This window comes from Loxodonta africana, chromosome 6, assembly GCF_030014295.1.
Source record: "Loxodonta africana isolate mLoxAfr1 chromosome 6, mLoxAfr1.hap2, whole genome shotgun sequence".
Lineage (NCBI taxonomy): Eukaryota > Metazoa > Chordata > Mammalia > Proboscidea > Elephantidae > Loxodonta > Loxodonta africana.
Genome location: NC_087347.1, coordinates 6,278,596 through 6,298,969, shown reverse-complemented (window position 1 = coordinate 6,298,969; position 20,374 = coordinate 6,278,596). Strand labels below are relative to the sequence as shown.

Sequence of the window (20,374 nt, the reverse complement as noted above, 5' to 3'; positions counted from 1 at the left end):
TTTCTTTTTGTGTGTAAACCTTTTCATGAGTTTTTACAGTAGTGGCCTCATACCATATTTGTCCTTTTGTGATTGCCTTATTTCCCTCAGCACAATGCCGTCCAGGTTCCTCCCTGTTATGAGAAACTTCACAGATTCATCGTTGTTCTTCATCACTGCGTAATACTCCATGGTGTGTATGTACCACAGTTTGTTTATCCATTCATCTGTTGATGGGTATCTAGGTTGTTTCCACCTTTTTGCCATTATGAACAATGCTGCAATGAACATGGGTGTGCATATGTCTACTCGTGTGACAACTCTTATTTCCCTAGGATCTATTCCTAGGTGTTGGATTGCTGGATCGTGTGGCATTTCTATATCTAGCTTTCTAAGGAAGCGCCATATCATTTTCCAAAATGGTTGTATTATTTTGTATTCCCACCAGCAGTGCATAGAGTTCTGATCTCCCCACAGCCTCTCCAACATTTGTTGTTTCCTGTTTTATTGGTTCGTGTCAGTAATGCCGGGGCGAGATGGTATGTCATTGTGGTTTTGATTTGCATTTCTCTGATGGCAACAGATTGTGAGCCTTTCCTCATGTGTCTGTTGGCCGCTTCAGTGTCTTCTTTAGTGAAGTGTCTGTTCATTTTCTTTGACCATTTTAGAGCTTCAGTTTCTATACACCAAAAAACCAAACCTGTTGCCATTGAGTTGATTCTGACTCACAGCAACCCTATATATCTGAGTCTATTTCTGTGATATCCCTACATTAAACTCCTCTTTCTTGTAATCACAAGGCCAAGACAGCTGAAAATTTATCACAAAGTTTAATTGTGAGGTTGCAGAATGGGAACATAATGAGGATTCACGGCCTTTCTAAGTTTCTCATACGAATGTTAGGAAAACATGATGGATTGGGGATAGAGCCTTGGAATGGGCTCACATGTACCAATTCAAATGAAACTGAGAAATGTGACTGTCGAGTCACTCTGGGCTTCCCTTGCCAGTGGAAACACCTGCCTTCCTGTGTCTTGTCTTCTTGGAAGACTCTGTAGTAATCTTATCTGGGGCTGCTGCATTGTAAGACGATGCCTATTCTCCTCAAGACTCACCTCAAAAACTGTTTATTACCATTGGATTCATTAGACCTGTAGGATTTTGCTGATTGATACTGACAAAACCTGGGGAATATGTGTGGGTTCTAAGACTGTGGAATATAACACTGGATTCGGCCGAGGTTGTTGGTATGAAGGCAGTGAGCGAGATTCTCAATTTCCTGTGGTAGCTTGGAAAGCTTGGAAGCTGTTCTAACAGTTTACTTGGTGACCTAAACACAGATCTAACAGGGCCTATATTTAATAAGAAGCCCTGGTGGTACAGTGGTTAAGATCTCAGCTGCTAATCAAAAGGTTGGCAGTTCAAATCCACCAGCTGCTCCTTGGAAACCCTACAGGGCAGTTCAACTCAATAGAGTTGCTATGAGTCAGAATTGACTCGATGGTAGTGGGTTTAGTTTTGGTTATATTTAATGAGGCTGAGACGACCTATGCCCTGGTCATAATGCAGAGAAGGAAACTGGAAGGCTTAGGGAGATCGGCACATTGGCAATGATTTATCAAGTCCAACCTACACACTGATCCCTCAGCCACATCCCTGAGAGGGCCCACAGAACATTCTCTTCACTAAGGTTTAGAGAAAGGCATTAGTGAGGGAGTACTATTGTCATCAGGAGTTCCCGGGTGGTGCAAAAGGTTAAGCGCTCAGCTACTAACTGAAACGTTGGAGGCTGAAAGGTTGAAAGGCCTGGCAGTCTGCTTTCAAAACGTCACAGCCAGGAAAACCCTATGGAGCTCAGTTCTACTCTGAAATACAAGGGATCGCCATACACCAGAATTGACTCAGCAGTAACTGGTTTCCTTTTTTGGTTTACTATCAACAACCACGCAAGTTTCCAAACAGCTCCTTCCCCAGTGGAGGCTCAGATGAGACCTCAGCCCTGGCCGACACCTTGACTGCAGCCTTGGGCCACTGTAAGCAGAAGACACAGCTAAGCTGAGCCCAGGCTTCCAGCCCATAGAAACGGGGAGTTAATACACATGTACTATTTTAAGTTGCTATATATTTCATTTTACTTGGATCCACCATCAACAGCCATGGAAGCAGCAGTCAAGAAATCAAAAGACGCACTGCGTTGGGCGAATCTGCTGCAAAGGGCCTCTTCAAAGTGTTGAAGAGCAAAGATGTCACCCTGAAGACTAAGGCGCGCCTGACCCAAGCCATGGTATTTTCAATCACATCACATGCATGTGAAAGCTGGACAATGAATAAGGAAGACCGAAGAAGAGTTGACGCCTTTGAACTGTGGTGTTCGCGAAGAATACTGAATATACCATGGACTGCCAAAAGAACGAACAAATCTGTCTTTGAAGTACAACCAGAATGTTCCTTAGAAGCAAGGATGGCGAGACTGCATCTTACATACTTTGGACACGTTGTCAGGAGGGATCGGTCCCTGGAGAAGGACATCATGCTTGGCAGAGCACAGGGTCAGCGGAAAAGAGGAAGACCCTCAATGAGGTGGATTGACACAGTGGCTGCAACAATGAGCTCAAGCATGACAACGATTGTAAGGATGGCACAGGACCAGGCAGTGTTTCATTGTGTTGTGCATCAGGTCACTATGAGTCGGAACCGACTCGACGGCACCTAACAACAACAACGTATTTGAGGTAATATTGTTACAAAGCAATAGATAACTAAGATGCCCTTCCAACTATGTGACTCAGTAACCACCATGGAGACCCCCCCACCCCCCAAAGAAGAGCTGTGCTGTATCTACGCAAACCCACTCTCATGCCTGCAAATACAGTCGATTTTCATTATGTGTGGATTCCATACCTGCGAATTTGCCTACTTGCCAAAATTTATTTGTAACCCCCAAAGGCAATACCTGTGGTGTTTGGGCAGTCACCTGCGGGCACGCACAGAATGGCAAAAACTCTGAGCTGCCTGGTGTGCACATTCTCAGCTGCACTTGAACGAGGTGACGTTCTGCCTTGTTTCTGCTCTCATGCTGTAAACAAGTGTCCTTTTTATGGCTCATTTAGTTTTTTGAATTTTTGTGGGTTTTGCTGTTTAAAATGGCCCCCAAGCACAGTGCTGAAGTGCTGCCTAGTGTTCCTGAGGGCCTTAAGGCTGTGATGTGCCTTCCAGAGAAAATACGTGCATTAGACAAGTTTTGTTTAGCGTGAGTTATAGCGCTGTTGGCTTTGAGTCCAATGTTAATGCATCAGCAAAACATACTAAAAAAAAAAAAAAAAAAACCATTGCTGTTCAGTTGATTCCAGCTCATAGTGACCCTGTAAGACAGAGTAGAACTGCCCCATGGGGTTTCCAAGGAGCGACCGGTGGATTCAAACTGCTGACCTTTGGTTAGCAGCTGAATGCTAAAGTGTCTCTAAACAGAAATGCACACAAAACAATGTTATGTATTGCTCGGTTGACAAAAATGTTGTGACCAGAGGCTTGCAGGAACCTATCTGTGTGCCTGTCTGTCTCTCTGCATTACACATGCTGACAGACTATGCTTCAAGCTTCCAGGCAGCCATTGGGAATGAGACATGGACACCCACTGGCATCAACCATTCCGTGGGTGCTATGTTCATCTGTGTTCAAGCCGGACACATGAGACACTTACACAGTGTTGGCAAAGTGAAAGCCATTATTATTATTTATAGAAAGCAAATGGTAAACAATAACAATAGATTCTTAAAGGAGAAATGCTTCCCTTCCCCAGATTACCCAGGTCCATTCTTGTGTTGGTGGGCCGGTGCTCTGTGGTTCAGGTCAGATGCTGTCTTCACATCACTGCTGCCTCTGGCTGCCACCAAGCTGCTTGGGGGGTCTGCATGGCTCCTGAGGCTTCTGCTGTGCTGCTGGGCCCTGCTGGGCCTTGCCTCACTGGTGGGAAGATTCCTGCACAGGATCTCCCGAGCCTCTGCCACTGGGCCCTGCTGGGCTTCTACCGCTGGCTCCCCCTCGGTACCCAGGCACACATGCTGCCATGCTGCTTGGGCCCGCACTGCCTGAGGATCCGCGTGGCTCCCACCACGGTTCCCATGCCTACATGGTTCTCTCTCTTGCCACCATGCTACCCAGGCCTGTGCTGCCTGAGGATCCGTGTGGCTCCCACCACACTGCCCAGGGAGGGTGGTGTGCTGCACTGGGCACACTCGCCTCTGCCCTGCACAGGCAAGTGTTACAGCTCTTTAACGGCAGGCAAACCTCCTGCACGGAGGTACCCAGCTCTCCTCTGTAGGACTGCAAGCCCGCCACAGCTGTCTCTCTCTCCATGGGCTGACCAACCCACTGTCTCTCTGTTTTCAGTGTTACAGCGCTCTCTTCTGGGTCTAGGGGGTTCTCACTGCAGGGATCCTGGGTCCAAAGAATGTGCTCTGCTCCAGATTCTTCTTGATGGTAGTGAGGTCCAATGAACCTCTGTGTGATTGGCCCTTATATAAACCTAGCAAGATGGCCAAACTGGCCAGTCCCCTAGCTGGACCTCAGGGGGCTGAATCCTACTGGGTGGATTTTCAAGCCCCTGTTTGCAGAGTACGTCGACCAATCCCTTGCAAGTCTGTGACCCAGAAAATCATTCTGTGAGAGTTACTAGACCATGGTTAGAAAGGTCATAAAAAAATGACTGATTGCACCACACTAACCCTGTATGTCCCCTGGAGCAATGGTCCAGTGTTTGCTAAGCAATTTCATGGCGACTTTATAGAACACAAGTACATAAGGAGAATCGACTGTACTAATGACATGGTGTACATGCTGAGAACAGCGGGGGAGCAGCGTGTGGTGAGCAGCCTACAGCCTGTCTCCATGTCTGGAAGTCTATATATCCTACACAGACGTGGAAATGGTACTCCTTGCTCTCTCTGATCCCCTGGCCAGCTTCTGTGAGACCCAGGGGACTCCCTTCTCCTGCGTCGCTGGTCATTGATTTTGCTTTCATTTCTTCCCTGAAACTCTCTCTAAAGACATAGACAAGTCTCAGAGACTCTACTTTCTTTAAGAAAACCAGATGCATACTGTCCTGGGACCTCAGGTCCAAAGGACACGCTCTGTTCCTGGTGCTGCCTTGGTGGTGGTATGAGGTCCCATGTCTCTCTGCTGGCTTCTCTCTTTCATATCTCAAAAGAGATTGGCTTAAGACACTATCTAATCTTGTAGACTTCATCAACATCACTGCCACTAATCCGTCTCATTAACATCATAGTGATGGGATTTGCAATGAATAGGAAAATCTCATCAAATGATAAAATGGTGGACAATCACACAATACTGGGAATCATGGCCTAACCAAGTTGACACACGTTTTTGGGGGACACAATTCAATCCATGACACATAGCCATCTATAAGAAAACTTACCATACCCAGGAATATCATCTCTTCTTCTCTTTCTCGTTCGGTTTTCTTAGTCTGATGGAAGGCTCTCCAAACCTTAAAGCAAATAAATGGTCACTTAATACATAAACAAATACAGAAAATGTGGTCATACAGTTTCTCCCATTTATGTCGCCCATTCGGAATGTTAAAAGTGACCATAAAGTCAGGATTGCCTGTGTGTGTGTGTTGATGGATTTTTTTCTTCTGTGATCACACAAGCAAAACTTTTAAGGAAAGAACTAATCACAGAAATCACCCAGAATTCTTGTTCATGCAACCCCCTGCCTGGGCTTCCTCAAGAGAAACTCTTAGATTTTGGGATGTGGGGCTAGATCGAAAGGCGGTGCTTCATTGTTTGGAAAGAAAAATTTCCAAAGTAACGTGAAGAATCATAACAGTAACTTTCAAGAATTGTACACCCCCTGGGGTTTTAAAAGCTAGCAAGCAGCCATCTAAGATGCATCAATTAGTCTCAACCCACCTGGAGCAAAGGAAAATGAAGAACACCAAAGACAAGGAAAATACAAGCCCAAGAGACAGAAAGGGCCACATAAACCAGAGACTGCATCAGCCTGAGACCAGAAGAACTATATGGTGCCTGGCTACCACCGATGACTCCCCTGACAGGGGACACAACAGAGAATCCCTGACAGAGCAGAAGAAAAGTGGGATGTAGACCACACTTAATGGTCTAACTGAGACTGGAGGGATCCCAGAGGTCTTGGTCCTCAGACCTTCTGTTAGCCCAAGAATGGAACCATTCCCAAAGCCAACTCTTCAGGCAGGGATTGGACATGGACTATAAGATGTAAAGTGATATGGTGAGGAGTGTGCTTCTTGGCTCAAGTAGACACATGAAACTTTGTGGGCAGCTCCTGTCTGGAGGGGAGATGAGAAGGCAGAGTGGGACAGGAGCTGGTTGATAAAAAAGGAAATACAAGGTGGAGAAGAGGAGTGTGCTGTCCCATTGTAGGGAGAGCAACTAGGGCCACATAACAATGTGTGTATAAGTTTTTATATGAGAAACTGACTTGAACTGTAAACTTTCACTTAAAGCGCAATTAAAAAAAACAAACAAAAAAGAATTGTACGCCTCAAGTCTTGAACTAAGATGCTCTTTTAAAACCTTTCTGATCTCCCCCAGGGACTTGACAGAAAACAACCTCTTACCTGCCCCATATGTAAAACTTCCCCAGCCCCTCTCTCGCTCCTATTCAAGCACAATTAGCTAGAAGAATGGAGTCCCTGGGTGATGTAAACAGTAAAGCGCTCAACTACTAGCCTAAAGGTTGGCGGTTCAAATCCCCCCAGAGGCACTTCAGAAGACAGTCCTGGAGATTTACTTCAGAAAGGTCACAGGCCTGAAAACCCTGTGGAGCCGTTCTACTCTGCACATGTGGGAATCCTATGAGTCTGAATCAACTCGACGGCAACTAACAACGACAACAGGGACAAGAATCCAGACCATCAGAGTCTATTTAATGTGAAAGCTGGATGATGAATAAGGAAGCCTGAAGAAGAATTGACACCTTTGAATTGTGGTGTTGGCAAAGAATACTGAATACACCACCGATTGCCAAAAGAATGAAAAAAATCTGTCTTGGAAGAAGTACAGCCAAGATGCTCCTTAGAAAAGAGGATGGCAAGCCTTGGTTTCACATACTTTGGACATGTTCTCAGGAGGGACCAGTCCCTGGAGAAGGACATCATGCTTGGTAAAGTGGGAGGTGAGCAAAAAAGAGGAAGACCCTCGACAAGATGAACTGACATAGTGGCTGCAACAATGGGCTCGAGTGTAATAACGATTGTGAGGATGGTGCATGACCGGGCAGTGTTTCGTTCCGTTGCACATGAGGTCGCTACGAGTCAGAAGTGACTCAATGGCACCTAACAACAACAATTAATGTCCTCAGGCTTACTTTCTCTCTAACCTAATTCTAATCTGTGTCACATTGCCATGTTTTCCATTTTTCTATAAACAACCTTATGTTGAAAAAAAGGCCAAAAAATCAAACTCCTTGCTGTGAAGTTGATTTTGACTCATGGCGACCCTGTATGTTACAGAGTAGTACTGCTCCATAGGGTTTTCTTGGCTGTAATCTTAACAGAGCAGATCCCAAGGCCATCCTTCTGTGGTGCCGCTGGGTGGGTTTGAATTGCCAACCTTTTAGGTTAGGGGCCAAGTGCAAAATATTTGCATCGCCCAGGAACCTTTATTTGAAAGAAAGATGGGTACAAATAAATGGTTCTCATCTGGCAAAATGAAAGAAACCTTATGGCCCACTTCTGAAAAGAACATTGATGACTAGTTATTATTGACTGTAACTGGAATTTTCTCAAACGGTCTACATTTCTGTAACCTGGCAGGTGTTAATCCTTGTCTTCTTTCTGTACTTATATGTCTATGTGTAAATGTATTTTTTAATTCCTTAAGGATCAACGTTCTTACTGAATTTCAGCCACAATCTTTCCAGCAATTATCTACCATCTACAAAAATATTTGAATAAAATGACTAGATTTGTTTTGGGGGCATTGAGTTTATGTCAATGGTGTTGGAATATTTTGGAAAAGGATAGTGATAATGGTGGCTGTTATAGGTTGAATTGTGTCCCCCAAAAATGTGTGTTGACTTGGCTAGTCCATGATTCCCAGTATTGTGTGGTTGTCCTCCATTTTGTGATCTGATGTGATTATTCTACGTGTTGTAAATCCTAACCCCTATGATACTAATGAAGCAGGATTAGAGGCAATTACGTAAATGTGGCAGGACTCAATCTACAGGATTAGGTTGTACGTTGAATCAATCTCTTTTGAGATATAAAAGAGAGAAGGAAACAGAGAGACAGGGGACCTCATACCACCAAGAAAGAAGTGCCAGGAGCAGAGTGGGTCCTTTGGACCTGAGGTCCCTGCACTAAGAAGCTCCTAGACCAGGGGAAATTGATGACAAGGACCTTCTCCCAGAGCCAGCAGAAGGAGGAAGCCTTCCCCTGGAGCTGGCACCCTGAATTGGGGCTTCTAGCTTCCTAGACTGTGAGGGTTTGTTGAAGCCATTTACTTGTGGTGTTCCCGTATAGCAGCCCTAGATAACTAAGCCAGTGGCACAACATGAAAAATGTAGCCAGTGCCATTGAATTGTAGATGTGGAAGTTGTTGTACTGGTGAAAGGTTTGCTGTGTATATCTGCACCACAATAAAAAAAAAAAGACTTGAGTTTAATACCCATTTACAATAAAAATCTGAAATAGGAACAAGCTCAGCTAACAGATTCCCCAGGGTGAGTTAATGAGTCCTTCAGGAATGTAATCTGGTTGTACGAAAGGTAAAATATTAGATTTTGAGTTTCAAAGTTCACTGCCCCCGCAACCCTGGGATGCGTCTCTGGCTGTGTCAAGGCACCCTGTCCCCTCCCCACCCTCAAGGACCCCACATTTGCACCTTCTGAATGCACAGCGCAGCAGCTGCCACGTCTGGGAGTCTGTCGCTGAGCAGCTTGCTTTGCTTGACTCTGTATTCTTGGAGGTAGATTTGCTTCATGAACATGGCCCTCAGACGGCCTTGCCGGGCCCGCTCGGAGATTTGGATGGTCTTGATAGCCTCGTCCAGGGGGAAGGGCTTCACGATTCTTTTCTGCAAGAAAGCAGTGATGATAAAGCCAGGTGAGAGCGTGCTCACTCCATTGGCTGATCCCAGTAACAGGACCCGCTTACTTCTGGCATCGCCCTGCTAAGAGTTACCCACTGCTGACAGGGGTAAGACAGCTGCCCAAGCTAGCCACCTTTCCAATGAGTTATTCTGATGATGTGCCATGCTTGTGCTGTGGTCCCAAATTTAAGAATCCCACAGCTTTCCTGCCCCATTCTGAACAAAACACTCTTTTATTGTTCTCGTGGTTAGTTGCTGTCCAGTCGATTCCAACTCATGGTGAGCCCCTGTGTGCAGAGTAGAGCTGCTCCATGGGGTTTTCAAAGCTGTGACCTTTTGGAAGTAGATTGCCAGGTCTGTCTTCCAAGGTACTTCTGGGTGGGTTCGAACTGCCAAGCTTGTAGCTAGTAGTGGAGTGCTTAACCGTGTGTACCACCAGAGACTTACACTGTTTAATTAGCTCCACAACATTTTAAGTTGGCAGCAAACTTCATTAGAAATGTCAGTAGAATGGATCCAATAAAACTTGAAATTGCTATCAATTTTCCATTAGCTTAGTTGTAGAAAAATAAAAATTAAAAACAGTTCTCTAATACAAGAATGCAAATCGTTAAAATATACATGCAGTAAAATACTAGGCTTAAAATCAATTACAGAGCATTTAGTGAATAAAATTTTTTTTTTTTTTTTTTTTTTAGTGAATAGGACTGATTTTAAAATCGCTTTCAGAGTATTTAATTCAGTTTCAAACATGAAACGGTTTTCAGGATCTATTCCTTTGTATCTGAGGCCATCCAAGATGTGATGGGCACTGTTAAAACGGAAACTAATAAGCTCGAGCAGTGAAATTTCGTCCTCAGAGCTCCCGGGTGCGGTACCAGGAGGTGAGTCAGAGAGGGGTTGTGCCCTGCCTTGAGGAAAAAGGGACAAGAGAAGGGGCGGGAATGCCAGAGGCATGCGTGAGCTCTGGGCCTGCTCGGGGCGAGGCCCTGCTGTGGTCCTTGTGGTGAAAGAAGTCATGTGCACTGCCTGGCTTGGGGGTGTCTGTGTGTGTCACAGGGGCTGGAAGGGGGTCGACTAGTAAAACTGGTTGTCATCAAGCTGACCCTGACTCATGGCGACCCCACATGAGGTGTTAGATCAGAACTGCTCCACAGGGTGTTCAATGGCTGACCTTTCACAAGGGGCACAGCGGAGGGACTGCGGGAAGAGAATCGGCAAAGATGACTCTTTAGGGTCTTGCTGACAGCTGTACAGTGCCATCTCCCCTGTCCACTTCCCCATAAGGCCTCCTGTGAATTCTGCACTGCTCTCCACGCAGTGAAGGCCTCCTTTGGGGGACCTGAATGAAGTGCTGAGTGCTTCCCCGTGACTGATGCACGCCCTCCCCACCTTCCTCGAGGTATTTTCACCAGTGCCAATATGCCAATTTATTTTTACATATTCCTGTAAAAATCAGCAGATGTGCTTATGAAAACACCTCGCAGGGGGAGGGCCAGGTGTGTGTTAATTGCATAAAAATACAGTGATTGTTTCTGGCTTTAGGCTAGGTGAATTTGGGGTGAAAAATTAAACTGAATTGATAATCTACTCAATAATTTTAGACGCACTGATTTAATCAACAAAACTTCTTATTTTGATCACTATTTCTGCATTCTTGAAAAATAGTGACATGAAACACCAAAACCAGGTTCAAAAGTTTAGGTGACGTCTTACACACCATGTAACAAGGCCTGGTGCTGCCCTCCTTACGCTGAAAACAGTCTAATTGCTTCTCACCCGGTTAGGAACGTCAGAAAAAGGAGACTTAATATATTATGAAATAATTATTGCGAAAATGATATACAAACCATGCTCATTGTATCTAATCCACTCTCGGCTAGTATTTGAGCAAGTAATTTCTCTCTTCCTTTTATTACTTCCAACTTCTCCTTCAAAAAATACCTGGGAATGGGAATATCTAATTGTTGCTAGGAAAGAAAAGAAAAATAAGCAAAAAAGTATTTTTGTCATACTCTGAGGACTCATATCCATGTACAAAACACAGTAAGAACACGTGCCTCAAGACCCTTGCTTTACGTTGTGTTTTTTAAAAAGAACTATTCTGGGTATCCATATGGGGTGAAACTGACAAGGGCAACTCGAAAGGTTAGAGGAGAAATTCAGGGGGAAGCAAGTTCATGTTGGAAACCCTGGCGGCTCAGTGGTTAAAAGCTCAGCAGCTAACCAAAAGGTCGGCAGTTCGAATCCACCAGCCACTCCTTGGAAACCCTGAGGGGCAGTTCTACTGTGTCCCATGGGGTCACTATGAGTCAGACTCTACTTGAAGGCAATGGGTGAGGAGACAAAGCCAAATGGAAAAATTGTAACCACGTCTCTTGTTTTAAAAGAGTGATTCCTATCAGTTAGGTCTCAATTAACTAATGACTACTTAATGAATTTCTTTAAAGAAATCTGCCTTTATTACCTCAGCCTAACTAATGTAATAGCTCAAGGTATTGAGTTATAGAGATTTTTGAATTAAATTAATAACTTGGCATTAATTCCAATTTCTAGCAACCCTATAGGACAGAGTAGAACTGCCCCTAGGGTTTCCAAAGCTGTACATCTTTATGTAAGCAGACCGTCACATCTTTCTCCTCTGAGCCCCTGGTGGGTTTGAACTGCTGATCTTTTGGTTAGCGGCCGAGTGCCTTAACCACTTTGCCACCAGGGCTCCTTGATGTGTCATTGGCACCATCAAATATTTGGAATGTAAATGTTCATGATTTTTTTCTAATAATTCGGCCTTATTCTTACCTTAATAACCCCCTTACAAAAATTATTTACAAATTTATTATTTTTTAATTAGGAACCATGTTTTTTACACAGTAAATGTAAACTTCAATTCTTCACTTGATTACATTACCAAACCAAAACCAAACTCATTGCTGTCCAGTCAGTTCCGCCTCATGGTGACCCTATAGGACAGAGTAGAACTGCCCCATAGAGTTTCCAAGGAGCGCCTGGTGGATTCGAACTGCTGAGCTTTTGGTTAGCAGCCGTAGCACTTAATCACTACACCACCAGGGTTTCCTTCAAATTAGTGGAGGTCAAATGAATAGATTTACCAGTCCAAGTTCAATAATCAGGACTGCAGAAGATTTTTAAAGGAAGTGAAGGCCCTTGGCCAACCCCACTGAGAAACCCCGTCCTTGACTCTCTGTGGGACGTACTGGGCGGTCGCTTGGCGGGCCAGTTGACCGGAAAAGCTACGGTTCACTTCCTCAGAGTCAGTTCCCTTTTTGCTCACTCCGGGTGTGATTTCCCCGACCTTGCCCCCAACCTGAGGTATTTTCAACAAGCCTTCCCCTGAAAAGGTGTTACAGCATAAGAAGCTATCCTTTTTAGGACTTGGTAGGACACTACCTCCAGGATTTCTGAGAGGTGGTAATACCTTTTGAAAACCTAAACTTTCTTAGGCTAACGGAGTTTTTATGGGCGACCCAGGGTCCAATGGGTGAGCATGGCCTGGGGAGGGGGAGCTCAGAGAATGGTTATATGTTTATTTAACGCTGCGATCTTATTTATTAATAAGCATGTTCGAGTGGTATGCTTTTGCAACCTTTTAAGAGAAAACCTCATTAACATGGCTCCATATGGCAGAGTAACTGAGGTTAGAAGAGAGCGGAAAGCAGGAATCAATTGTTCCACACTTGCTGCGGGGTCTCCATCCACAATGCATTGTATGTCCACCTCAGATACCCTGGGCTTTCCCATTCTCTGTGGGTGGAATCCAGAAGCTTCTGGTGGTGGAGAAACCTTCTCTTCCCCCCATGCTTCTCTACTTGGCTCTGTCGGGAAAGCTCCTTATGGGGCAGGTTACAGACACAATCTTCTGGCCAGCTTAGCCTAATGGGGCACATGGAGAAGGATTCTTAGGACTCATGGCACCGAGGACAAGACACGGCTGGTGCCTGCCAGCCACAGGGATGTGCAGGGATGAGGACACCTCCAGGACTCTGCCATTCTCTCCTGCTCCTCTTGATGGATCTGTTTTGTCTCCCTTCTTCCTTCCTCTCCCTTCTTCTCTCTACAGAGCGGCTTCCTCTGTTCTTAAGTGCTTCTGGCAAACAAAGGCTCCAACCACCTTCAGGCTTAGGCGACTACAGTTCAGACCCAAGGAAGAAACTGATCTCTGTCTGGGTTTCAGAATCCCTCAGGGGCAGATGGGCTGGCAGTCACCAAGGTGCCCATCTCTGAACCACTCGGCTGTGGCCAGGGGGGCAGGTTCCAACTGTACAAAGACCTGGGGGCCAGCCCAACAAAGCTGTGAGCCCTGAGGGGGACCGCCACAGAGGATGCAGGCTCTTTGGGGCTTCCAACCCGAAACACAGAACTGGGCTGCACAGAAGCTTCCAGGAGCTGGCACGCCTGTGTCTCCCTGGCCAGGGCCCAGCTGCTGCTGGTGGAGGAACCCACTACCCCCGGACCTCTGTGCCATCACCGGCTCAGCTACCATGTCCAGCACTGGCTACAACAACGCCTGATGACGTCTGCTTCTTCGCATCCTGCTCGGTGGTCAGTGGCTCCACTGCTGTAGGGACAATTGTGTGGCCTTCTAGAAGATGAACCAGAGAAGCAGAAGGGGGAAGAAACTGAAGGAGCCCACCATATACATTTCACAAATTTATGAGTGGGTATATCATTTAATATTCTTTAAATTTTTTTTTTAATTTAGGTATATCATTTAATATTCTTTAAATCAATATAGTTAATAGTCCTTAAATTTAGGAAAATGATTTAATAACTATTGGCTTCATCTTTAACCTAAGCTGCTGTCGATGTTTTCATAAGGGTGAGCTGAGGGCCCCTGACCTAGATATCTGGTGACTTCATGCATGCTTTCATAAAGGAAGGAAGTAAACATAAGATGTCTGGAATGACTGTCCATATTTTCATTCATCTCAGTTTCTCTCTGTGGCTCATTCTGATAAAATGCAGCAATAATGCCAGGAGAGTCTGTCCCAGAGAGAAACATAACCTTTGTAGAAGACACATCAAATTCCATGTGCAAAACGTAACACTTTCTCCTTCTAAGTTTACTTTAGAGAAACGCTCCTTTTAAAAACGAAAGGTGGGCCTACAGAACTATGACACTGAAGCGGGGTGTCCAGCTGCCCCTGGAAGACCCAGACAGACAGACAGACAGACGAGATCCGGGGTGTCTGGCAGCGAGGGTCAGATTGCAGCTCAGGGTCAGAAGGGCATTGCAGGGTCAGGAGGGCAGAGAGGGTCAGGTCACAGGAGGGCGCTGTGCTACCAGGGGCCAGCAGGGGGAGCTCCAGGGCATCAGAGAGCCAGCCCTCTGGCGGCTGAGGCTGGAAGGTCCTTGGCCATACATCCCCCTGAGTCACCGCTGGCCCAAATCAAACGAAGAGATGCAGACACCTGGGATCAGGAGCCAGCAACCAACAGGCTACTCATCCAGAAGATGGTGGGGGAAATAAAAGCCAGAGAGAGATTCCCCATGGAAACAGACTAGGGGGCACTGCTACTAGGGACTGGGAGGTTTCGTGGAGCAGGACATTTGTGAAAGGTCCAGACGACTCCATTCCATCAGGTCTGGGTAGGTACCATGGCGTCAATTAAGACTGCAGTGACCCACTGCTGTACAGTACATTCTGACTCATAGCCACCCTACAGGGCAGAGTAGAACTGCCCTATAGGGTTACCAAGGAGTGGCTGGTGGATTCGAACTGCTGACCTTTCTGGTTTGCAGCCATCGCTCTTAACCACTGTGCCACCAGGGTTCCCAGTAGAGGCAAGGGCTGTGGTAAGATCCATACGTGCCAAGAACTAAGGGGAACCCAATCTTTGTCTTGTCCAAGACAACAGAGTCTAATTGAAGGGCTATGTTTCAATTTTTACTACCAAACAATCAGTAAATATGTCTAGAAAGTATGTGGTATATACATTACAGGCCTACATATCTTACTTAAAACAAAAAGGGAACTAATAAGAAAAACAAAAACAAAAAGAGTACTTACAGGAGCCAACTTTAGGTCCTGTAAAATGTCATCAAAATAGTGAAACTCGGTGAATTCCAATTCGACCATTTCATTCTTCAGCTCCAGGATGCGACCCATTACCCCATCCAGCATTTTCCGGATCAGTATTCGCTTCTGTGGATGGACTATCTGGTCATAGACATTCTCCAGCTTTCTGAAGATCTGCACGTATTTTATGTAGAAGGTGGCTAACATTTGGAAGATGAAAACTTGACTTTTATGGGGGTCTATCTTCTGAGACTCTTTGTCAAGCAAAGAATTGAGGGCTTCTTGAGTCTGATGCCATATCTTATTATACATTCTGAGGGAAGACAGAGAAAACAGGAAGTAAAAATCATGTTGCAAGGTGTACCTACTGGGCACCTGGTATCACAAAATAAAATGCATAATCAAGGGTGAGTTAAAAACACTATGGGGCTGCGGGGTTGTTTAGACAATTTAGGTGTTGTTTTGACGTGCATGTGGCTTTTGGATCTGACCACTACTGTCATCATTATGAACAGTTATAAGAGCCTTTTGCCTAAATGAAATGAAGTCATTCCTCGCTACACCTGTAAGGCCAGTATTATTATATCCACTTAAAAGATGAAGAAGTTGATACCCAGAATGTTAACTGATTTTTCCATCGCACTGTGCTGTTGCTAGTCCCATGCCTTGATGGTGTCCCTCAACTCTGCCCACATTTGTCACTGTCCTGTTACTACATTCCCTGTGTGAGTGTGCCATTCTTTTCCCACCAGGACTCTGACGAACACATTCATGGTAGAGACTTTTTTTTTTAATTTTGGTGTGTTATTTTCCTAAGGCTGCCATCACAAGGTACAAGAGAAATCGAGAAAACGCAGGAAGATGGAAACCAGACACAGATGAGAGGGAATGGACTTAGAGCTGAGAACGCATAACCCAAAGGCCAGCAAAGGGGGAGCCATAAAACACCAGGCCTTCCCAGGCAAAACCCTGGGAAGAGAGGGGGGTGGACAGCTTTGGGCTTCTGAAGTGAGGCTGGAAACAGGAGGACTGGTGGTAGATGTCATAGGAGTATTTAGACCCCTGACCGCTGATCTCTTGGGTGGCTTATAAAACCAGATATCTGTGGTCTCACAGTTCTGGAGCCTGGAAGCTGAAATCAAGGTGTTGGCAGGGCCATGCTTTCTGTGGGCTCTAGGGAAGAATCCTCCCCTCTTGTAGCCTCTGGTGGCTGCCAGCAACCCTTGGCGTTCCTTGGCTCTTAGCTGCACTGTCTGCCTCTGTCTTCACAGGGCCCCTTCTTCCCTCTGTGTGTCTGTGTCTACAAACTGCTGTCTCTTTATAAGGATGCCAGTCATGGGATTTAAGGTGGATCTTAATCCAATATGACCTCATCTTAACTTGATTATATCCATAAAGACCCTACATCCAAATAAGGTAACACTCATGGGTTCTGAGTGTTAGAATTTCACTGTATCTTTTGGGGGGACACAATTCAACCCACAACAGGGTAATTTTGGCTCTCCTTTTATATTTAAGAACAAGCACTGAAAAGCTAACTGGAAGCAGAAGGTGTCTGGGAAGGGGCTTGTCAACTGGTGGACTTCGCCTTGGGGTGGGGGTAGGCAGGACCCTGACTATTTCCCTGGGATGAGAGAGGAACCCACAATGCCACTGTCTATCTCTAATGTCGAAGCACTGGTGGCTCAGTGGTTAAGAGCTCGACTGCTAACCAAAAGTTCAGCAGTTCAAATCCACCAGTCAATCCTTGGAAACTCTATGGGGCAGTTCTACTCTGCCCGATACGGTGGAATCGACTTGATGGCAACAAGTTTGGTTTTTACGGTTTATCTATAAGGTCTTTTATCTTGTGCTGGAGAGATCTTCTGCAATCCTTGGGCTGAGAGGAGGGGGGTATGAGACTGGCTTCCAGCATTCTGAGGCCTCTCCTTCCTCATTGCTGTCAGTCTGTTCCCAGGATCAACAGGGCCTGGTGTCCCTGAGTCCAGATTGCCTAACTGTGCCACCTTCCACCAGGATTTGAGTGGTGAGCCACCTGGCTCTCTGGGGCGTGTAAGAGATCAGTGGTCGGAGGTCTAAATGCTCCTATGGCATTTACCACCCGTCCTCCTGTTCCCAGCCCCTCCTTGGAAGCCCAAGGGTGTCCACCCTCCCTCTTCCTGGGGTTTTGCCTGGGGAGGGCTGGCGTCTTATGGCTCCCCCTCTGCTGGCCTTCGGGTTACACATTCTCGGCTCTAAGTTTATTCCCTCTCATCTGTGTCTGCTTTCCATTTCCTGTGTTTTCTTGATTTCTCTTGTCATACTCTCAAATGCTTTCTCTGCCCTAATGAGTTTATAGCCTTATAACCCTTTCGTTACCAAATTTTTATTAAAAAAATTTTTTTTGATGGTATGTGTTTTCAGTGTATGAATGCATGCGTATTAATTGCGTATATTTAAATTTTTGGCTGACAATATGGGTTTTGAGAAATATGATCTGGCAATACAAGCCACTAATAAGGCGAGTGGCACTCTGGTGCCACTGATCTGTGCTATGACAATATGCCAATAAGAACCAACAGACAATTTATTGTGGCTGCCTTTCCATTAGGTTACGTGGGGAACCTCTGGCTTTCCAAATTACAACATGGAAAAACCAAAACAAACCAATTAGGGCTCCCTAACTACCATGCGGAAACCCTGGTGGCTTAGTGGCTAAGTGCTATAGCTCCTAACCAAAGGGTCAGCAGTTGGAGTCCTCTAGGCGCTCCTGGGAAACTTTATGGGGCAGCTCTACTCTGTCCTATAGGGTCGCTATGAGTCAGAATTGACTCCACGGCAATGGGTTAACTACCACACAGGAAAGCCATAATCGTGCTTGCAAGCCTTATCTCACAGAAATAAAGGGGGGGGGGGGGAGAAGGCGAAAGTTTACAGAACTAACATATCCAGGAAGCACTTAATAGAACACTCAACCTACACAGCAACGAGGCTCCACCTAAGCCTGCTGAGCTTCATGCATTTCAAAAGGGATCCACCTTGATGCTAAATGCATTAGAATTGGAATAACGTACTACCTAGGAAGTCCAGGAAACCCTGGTGGCATAGCAGTTAAGTGCTACGGCTGCTAACCAAAGGGTCAGCAGTTCGAATCCGCCAGGCGCTCTTTGGAAACTCTATGGGGCGGTTCCACTCTGTCTTACAGGGTCGCTATGAGTTGGAATCGACTCCACGGCACTGGGTTTGGTTTGGTTTAGTTTGATGAGGTACAAAGGCATAAAAATTGGATGGCATACCCTTAAACCACTAGTTACTGGACAGTTGAACCCTGCGCCAGCACTGTAGTGGTAGGCCAAGAGGGCGTGAAGGTCACAGGCAGGCCCGGCCCACCACGTTTGGCTGAGAGCCCCTTGTCTCGCAAAGCCACCGCCGAGTGTCCCCGCCTCAGGCGTCTGCGCCCGGGTCCCCAGTCCACCATTCCGCAGACGGCTCCCTACTCTCCCATGGATAATGCAGAGTGGAAACTATTTTCTGAGACACTGACCACATGCCGCGTACTGACCACAGCTCAGCGCAGCTCTCCCCCGTCTTCCTCACAACACCCCGTGAGATGGGTGTTCGTATTGTCCCCGCCAACCAGGACGACGAGGTGACTGGTTCAGGCCGCGCGGCCCTACTAGGAGGCCGGCATTGGAACCCAGATCCCTGTGGGTCTCAGCCCATCTGGCACAGATGTGATGGCACCGCATCAAAACAAAGACTGAGGAGTCAACAGAAAACCTCTTCTCCTGCCCCAACACTCCTCCCCAGCTCTGTGCCCCCACCACAGCCCCCAAACACTCCGCCTTAGTATCTGCCAAAATGCAGGTAGGAGATGGCGCCTCCCGGTTTTCGCGCGCCTGCACCCCAGAGCTGGTGGACTGAGCATCTCCTCACGTGAGTAGCCGCCATCTGCAACTTCTCATCCTAAAATGCTTGTTCATTTCCTTTGCCCCTTTTCAAATAGGATTGCTTTAGTGTTTTTTAAAAATTGATTTGTCGGTGGGGGGGGCTCTTTAAATATTCTGAGTATTTATGCATTGTGCGGCTTGCCTTTTAGCTTTAAGGAGCTGGGTCTCACTCTGACTCACAGCGGGCTGTGGGGACACCCCCCACCTCTGTCCCAGCTTCGGATTCCCTCGGGGTCGGGTCCTCCTGCAGGGTCAGACCACACAGCCTGTTTCTGTGTGGGGACCCCAGGGGCCTCCCTGCTGAGCTGCTGCTCGCTGATGTGGGTTTTCATCCCGTTTCTGGTCCAGAGAGATTTTTAACTTGCATTTTTAATATTTCAAAAATATATTTTATGGGAGGAGGAGCCAAGATGGCGGACTAGGCAGACGCTACCTCGGATCCCTCTTACAACAAAGACACGGAAAAACAAGTGAATTGATCACATACATAACAATCTACGAACCCTGAACAACAAACACAGATTTAGAGACAGAGAACGAACTAATATGGGGAAGCAGCGATTGTTTCCAGAGCCTGGAGCCAGCGTACCAGTCAGGTATGGCACAAGCACAGAGAGCGGCTCCACCCCCCTTGAACTAACCCCGGGAGGGGGACCAGCCGGTTCCACGGGCGGCGTGGGACGCAGCCGGTAGGAGAAGTCCCCGGGAGGCAGTGACTGGTCTTGGAGCAGAAAGAGCAGCGTCCGAGCCGGGGAACCATCCCGCAGGGATTTGGACTGGATGCAGCGGATTTTCTGGAAAAACTAGTTTCCCAGTGATGGCTCGGAGACAACAATCCATATCAAACCACTTAAAGAAGCAGACCGTGACAGCTTCTCCAACCCCCCAAACAAAAGAATCAAAATCTTTCCCAAATGAAGATACAATCTTGGAATTATCAGATACAGAATATAAAAAACTAATTTACAGAATGCTTAATGATATCACAAATGAAATCAGGATAACTGCAGAAAAAGCCAAGAACACACTGATAAAACTGTTGAAGAACTCAAAAAGATTATTCAAGAACATAGTGGAAAAATTAATAAGTTGCAAGAATCCATAGAGAGACAACATGTAGAAATCCAGAAGATTAACAATAAAATTACAGAATTAGACAACGCAATAGGAAGTCAGAGGAGCAGACTCGAGCAATTAGAATGTAGACTGGGACTTCTGGAGGACCAGGGAATCAACACCAACATAGCTGAAAAAAAATCAGATAAAAGAATTAAAAAAAAAATGAAGAAACCCTAAGAATCATGTGGGACTCTATCAAGAAGGATAA

General features: G+C 46.1%; 1 protein-coding gene across 1 annotated transcript in view; it reads right to left on the bottom strand.

Annotated features, from left to right (window-relative positions):
* IQCA1 (IQ motif containing with AAA domain 1) overlaps nt 1-20,374 on the bottom strand; it is a 176,441-nt gene that overhangs the window by 131,065 nt on the left and 25,002 nt on the right. The window contains exons 3-6 of the mRNA XM_064286503.1: nt 15,110-15,431; nt 10,931-11,050; nt 8,874-9,065; nt 5,417-5,488 (exon numbers count right to left, since the gene is read on the bottom strand). Coding sequence (XP_064142573.1) covers nt 5,417-5,488; nt 8,874-9,065; nt 10,931-11,050; nt 15,110-15,431 — 706 coding nt within the window. The remainder of the gene's footprint in view (nt 1-5,416; nt 5,489-8,873; nt 9,066-10,930; nt 11,051-15,109; nt 15,432-20,374) is intronic.